Source organism: Anolis sagrei, chromosome 2 (genome assembly GCF_037176765.1).
Source record: "Anolis sagrei isolate rAnoSag1 chromosome 2, rAnoSag1.mat, whole genome shotgun sequence".
In the NCBI taxonomy this organism is placed as follows: Eukaryota; Metazoa; Chordata; class Lepidosauria; order Squamata; family Dactyloidae; genus Anolis; species Anolis sagrei.
Window position 1 is genome coordinate 214,949,189 of NC_090022.1, and position 6,000 is coordinate 214,955,188.

The window sequence follows — 6,000 nt, forward strand, 5'->3', positions numbered from 1 at the left end:
GTTGTAGGGTAACACCAAATAAAGATAAGTGCAAGTAAACTCTGAAGCAAAATGAGGGAGGAGGGGAAGACAGTGCATGCATAGCTCTCATAACTTGATAAATATTGGTATTTCTGGAATATATTGATAGTGGCATAAACTATAGTCTGTACACAGTTTTGTGTGTGGGGGCTTCTCAAAAGAATGATGCTTTTAAGGAAGAGATGGCAGAATGGAAAAATAGTTTTATTCACTGGAAATACTAGGGTAGTAACAGGGTAACCAGAGAAATGATTCAGGTCCTGATCGAGTAAGATCTGCTTTGCTTTAAAAATTGCAATATCATATATTTCTGGAGGTACTTGGGGTCTCTCCAGATATATCATATTTCATTGCATAATAGTAACCATCGCATAGTAGATCCCCCCTCAGCTTTTTGGGAAGGCAAAAACTAATATTCCCTATATATTAGTTACACTCTCGGTTCACTTGCCTGGGCGAGTTAACTAAGGCAAAAATTTAGATTAGAGTTTTGGTGCTATGGGGCTGGGAGGTGAGTCAAGCCCCATCTCCAAAAGGTGCAGTCCCCTTAAAAGGTGCACCCATGCAGGTGGATGAAGTATCACCATGCAAGTGCTGCTTTTGAGGGTACAGCCACGTGGGAGAATGAAGCGCACTCACTTGCGCAGTTCTGCCCTCATGGGGATCACAATTACACAGTGAAAGAAACCCCTCAGATGGGGCATTTCTCACTAGTTAATACTTGCCATTGCATAAGAGTTACACCCCCCTTTCCCCAACAAATGTGGTGGGGAGTGTGACTATTATGTGATGAAAAATGGTGTTTAACATTTCAGGAAGTCAGAATAATACATGTATTGTCAAAGGCTTTCATGGCTGAAATCATTGGGTTACTGTAAGATTTTTGGCCTGTATGGCCATGTTCCAGAAGCATTCTCTCCTGACATTTCACCTACATCTATGGCAGGCATCCTCAGAGGTTGTGAGGTCTGACCACCTCTGAGGATGCCTGCAATAGATGCAGGTGAAACGTCAGGACAGAATGCTTCTGGAACATGGCCATACAGCCCGAAAAACTTACAGCAAGCTAGAATAATATAAATTGGAAACATAGAATTGCCGAGCCTTTCTGCTTTATTTGGGGGCAGAGAGGTGAAAAATATGAACCTAACTGAGCCAGTAATGTTTAGTGGTTTGAGTGTTGAACTAAGGCTCTAGAGGCCAGGATGCAATTTCCCACATGACCATGTAAACCCACTGGATGACCTTCAGTAAGTCACTTCCTTAGCCCCAGATAGGTTCACCATAGGGTCATTAATTATGAGTCAAAAACAACTTGAAGACACCCAACCACAGCCACGTTTGCTAGAGAGCCCAGCAACTGAGCAACAAGCTTCCATTCAAAGTACTGCATCACTTTGCATGTGCGAGACTAGTACTTTGTTATTTTGTCATTTGCAGGGCGCTGCTGCAGAAGATGGACGCCTAAAGCGAGGGGATCAGATCATCGCTGTCAATGGACAGAGCTTGGAAGGGGTCACACATGAAGAAGCTGTATCTATTCTGAAAAGGACAAAAGGAACTGTCACATTGACTGTTCTCTCTTGAACCCTCTAACCAAAGAGGTCAGCACACAATTACTCTGTCCAAATTCGTTTAGCAAAGAGAATGGACATGTTCATGTAGCTCTCTTGTAGTTGCAAGTTGTCAGGTTCTTCTACATCAAAGGTGAAAAATTAACAAATGATCCTATTTTTATAAACAGTAGAAATATTTTCTTGCAAAGGATTTCAGAGATTGGTTCTGTAGTATAGGACTGTGACAGGAGATACATCGGAGGGGCATGGAGACAACATGGAGGCAGAATAAAAGGACCAAAAAAAATAAGAGATATTTTGATAATGTTGAGACACATGGTGTTGGGTGAAATAAGTTGGATGTTTTGGTGTTCCAAACATGCATAATCCTTGGATGTTTGTTTATACCAGCATTACATAACAAATGCTAAGTTAACAGACAGAAGTTTTAAAAACCTGAATTGATCAGACTGATTAACTTGTACTGCTGCTGTTAATTATATGCTCAGCAGTCAAATGTGAAGTTTCAACCCTTTTCTGTAATAATTTTGGATGGGGAAAAACACATGTTTTTTTTTTAAAAAAAGAAAAGGTTTTAGAAGCTTGTTCAGCATTCATGAAAACTCGTTTCTGACCATTGTTTTTATTCACTAGTAGCAAAAAGCCCGTCATTGCAGTCAGTGCCTCTCTGTTATGTCCCAGGGATATAGGTCACCTCCTCTTCCTTCTCTGTACAGTTTCTGGCAGTGATAGCCAGGCCATCCAAGGTCAAAGTGGCAAAGCAGATTTTCCTATTTGCATTGTGTCTACTATTCCCTACAGGGGCGATTGTTAATTGTTACACAGATGCATGCATAAATGCACACACCTAATAGCTTTTGGTGGAGATTTTGATCTTTAATCCTGGCTTTGACCCTAAATCTTTATATTAATTGCAGAGGAAACTTTGGAAATGTTAACATTCTAGAAGGTAAATGTAGAGGCTGTTATTTTCAATAATTTTATGTACTTAACTATATAAATTTGGCCTCCTCTATATGATATTTGGAATCCCCTATATAATGAGTTACAGCATGACTCCCGTATCTGCGAGGAATATATTTTGAATTTAGAGTGAAAATGTGAAACAACTAATAGTGAACCTTATTGAAATGAACAACTTGTGGTGAAAATATACTATAGAATCACGCTGGAGGACCTAGAAAATGCTCAGAAGAACTTCATTTCAAGAATTGGAGGATATGAATTTATCAACATTTGAAAATTTCTTCATCTGAAAAACAGAAGAATTTAAAACATCCCGCTGTGGTAAAAGATGAAACTAATTTGTTTTTCCAAACTTTGAACTATAAATTTTTGAACTCTCAGAAGTCTGGAGGATTAGAACTCTTGGCTTTTAGGGATGAATTGGGATTGCTACCCATTTTATATATAAACAGATACAACCTAGTACTCTCCAAACTGAGAAGTGAATGTATTGAAGTGATGGAATATTTTTGTTGGATTCTTTTGCAAAATTCATTGAGACTCATACATTTGTTTTTATTTGTTTTTTAAAACCTTTGAATTCTAGAAAAAAAAGCTAAAGCCCATCCTTACTCAGAAACCTGAGTTAGTAAGTGTATAAAGTCAGATGTCTTAAGGAAGGCATTGCGTTAAATCATACTTAAGTCTCTCCAAGTATAGTTTAGAAGAGTTAATTCTTGGAGCTACAACTCTCAGAAACCTCCAGGCAACATAGTCAACCCTCAACCTTATGATTCCATTCTTGTACTGTCGTCATTTCTCTAAGAGGTTGTGAATGCAATTCAAGAGATGTCTGTAAAATTAAAGTGTAGTTTTGGGATGTAACCCAAAGAGAATTATAATCACTATTGCCAGGAGCCAAGAGGAACGAGAGATCACATCTGGGGCAAATTTTAGAGAGCTGTCTGTGCCTGCTGTTTTTATATGATGTATACCTAAATTCATAACAAATAGATTATTTGCTCTTTCTTATCAGTACAGTGAGAACTTGTTTCTGTGAAAATTTATTCCTCATAACAGGATATTATATTTGTGGTTGACGGGAACAAATGCTTCTCATCCCCAGACATTATTTGATGCTGGATGTTGTTTGCTCTTGTTCATGTCTGGTATTTTAATTCAAATGCTCATAAAATGGTTAATATCAGGACATAAGGAGCACACTAGGCTCCCACCATGATCATACCACATCTGCAGTCATGAATTCTGATGAGAGACGCTTAGACTCTCCTGTGCAGACTATCACTCCAAATCTGAAATGATGGATGTAACAATATGGCGAGGTCCTGCAATGCCCCCTCTGCATACATTAATTTTAAACCTTTTTGTGATTACTGCTATAGGGCTTAACTTTGTGCATATTCAAACAATACCAAACCCTAGGACACATTGGATTTTTCTCACTCATATGATTCTTAAAACAAAGAGTAGCTCTGTGATGTTGAAGGAAAACAAGGAACAAAAATAATTTGCAGTTGAAAACATATGCAGTTGATATTCAGAAATCGGTGAGGGAGAAGCAAAAGTTTAAAGCATAATAATCCTAAGTATATTCACCCAGATCGAAGTGACTTCGACTGTAATCCTATACACACCTAAATAGGACAAGGTCCTGTTGAACTCCTTTTTTTCTGAGTTGGTGTTTATAGTGTATTGCCATTCTGTCCCCTGTGAGTATCTACTCTTTCAATCTGCATATAATGTTGTATACAGTACAGTTTTCTATGGGCATCACAGAGCCCTCTGTATTTTATCTTATTCTGCTTATCCTACATTAAAAGTTTAAATTTCATAAGAATAGCCCAAACCAGGATTTTGTGAACCCTTTCTTTTCTCTGTAGCATGTACCTAGTTTTCAGAGAGTTAGCAGTGGTTAATTATGACTTTGAGAGAGAGAGAGATGCTGCAGAAGAAAGTAAGTTCAAAAGAACCACAAGTCCTTTTCCTACCCATCCTAGATATGCCAAGGTTTTTCACTGTTCTCAGGGCTTGCTGGTTAGGTCTCATTTTGTTTAAAGCATTCCATTTTTACCCCTTTTGTGGAAATCATGATGCATCACTTTGTGCTTTACTATCAAGGGTTCTTAGAGAATGGAAACTTCTATAGATTTAAGGCAATCTAGCACTGGCCTCATGCTAAATTACCTTTGTAAGTTACTAATGGCTGGCATTGCTTCTACTAAGAAGAAAAACTAATTTTCAAGTAAAATATTGTACCAGAGGAGAAGACTGTGAAGTCTATGAAAGCAGCTTGAAAAAAAGGTTAAGCATGTACAAGTCTTGCAGGAAACATTTTCCCCATCCCCAAATCCCTTTCTTATGCTGGAAATAGCCACTTGACAACAGAGTTCATAAGACAGTAAACTTTTACAGCCAAATTAGGAAGGCTATCCAAATGTGTGCTATTTCCTTAGAACATTGTAATGGGAAAAATTTAAACTAATTTTCATAGCAATATGTTATGCTTGTTGCTAAAGTAGTGTCACATCTTTTGATGCATTCTCTCTTTAAACTATAATGGAAAAGTAAGGTTTTTCATTCACCAGAACAAAGATGTGTCATCAGTTTCCTACTGTTTTCTTGAGTCTTGTTGATTGCCTCACAAATTTTCAAGAAAATATAAGAGGCTATTGACTGAATTGTTGATGTTTAATGAAAGGGGAAATTTAAAGACAAACCAGTGAGAAAAAATAGGAGAGGCACAAGTAGCTTTTCTTCAGAATGAGGGGGAAGTAGGACGTTTCTAGAGCTATTTTTAGAAATCTGTTAGTTAAGAAAAATTTAAATGAATGAAGTCATTTGGTATCATTAATTACAGATGTTCCATGGGCTAGTCCCCATAAAATACAGTAACTGGAAGCAATCAGCGTTGAATTACTGTCTTGTATGCACTAACAGCTTAGAATGTGTCATGGCTACTTTACAATATGTGCAACCACTTGAAATATTCTCTATATTTGTAACAGATGTAGTGTACAGATATTTTATTACTGCCATTGTGTCTAAATGCAGAATTTTAGTTTAATAAATGTGAAGCTGTCTGTGGTGAACAATTTCCAGGTGTCTCGGTGATTTCGTGAGGTTGATTTTATGGAGTTGACCTTCAGAAGCACTATGACGTCAATTCTGCTTACTTGGTTAACAAAGAACTAATTATTTGCACAACACCACATCTTTACTGAATCTTTTAGAGGTCATCATCACTACCAAAAATGGCTGCTAAAAACAAACTAATATTTACATATTGAGCACTTCAGTTTTCTAATCCTGAGCAACTGTGCAAGATAAGAAAGAACCAACAAGTCATGGATGATTTCAGAATTCTGGAGTTTACTTTTTCTACTGCTCTACCCAGAAACCTGAGTCAGCAAGGTGTTTTTAGTTCTTAAATATGTAA

General features: G+C 37.5%; 1 protein-coding gene across 23 annotated transcripts in view; it reads left to right on the forward strand.

Moving 5' to 3' along the window:
- MPDZ (multiple PDZ domain crumbs cell polarity complex component) overlaps window positions 1-5,656 on the forward strand; it is a 125,427-nt gene extending 119,771 nt beyond the window's left edge. For 21 of the 23 annotated variants that reach the window (XM_067464380.1, XM_067464390.1, XM_067464388.1 and 18 more), the window contains one exon: window positions 1,462-5,656. In XM_067464380.1, the coding sequence (XP_067320481.1) occupies window positions 1,462-1,608 (147 nt within the window). In that variant the 3' untranslated portion in view covers window positions 1,609-5,656. The remainder of the gene's footprint in view (window positions 1-1,461) is intronic. The other 2 variants (XM_067464386.1, XM_067464396.1) reach the window with 2 other exon arrangements.
- Window positions 5,657-6,000: the final 344 nt, after the last annotated feature.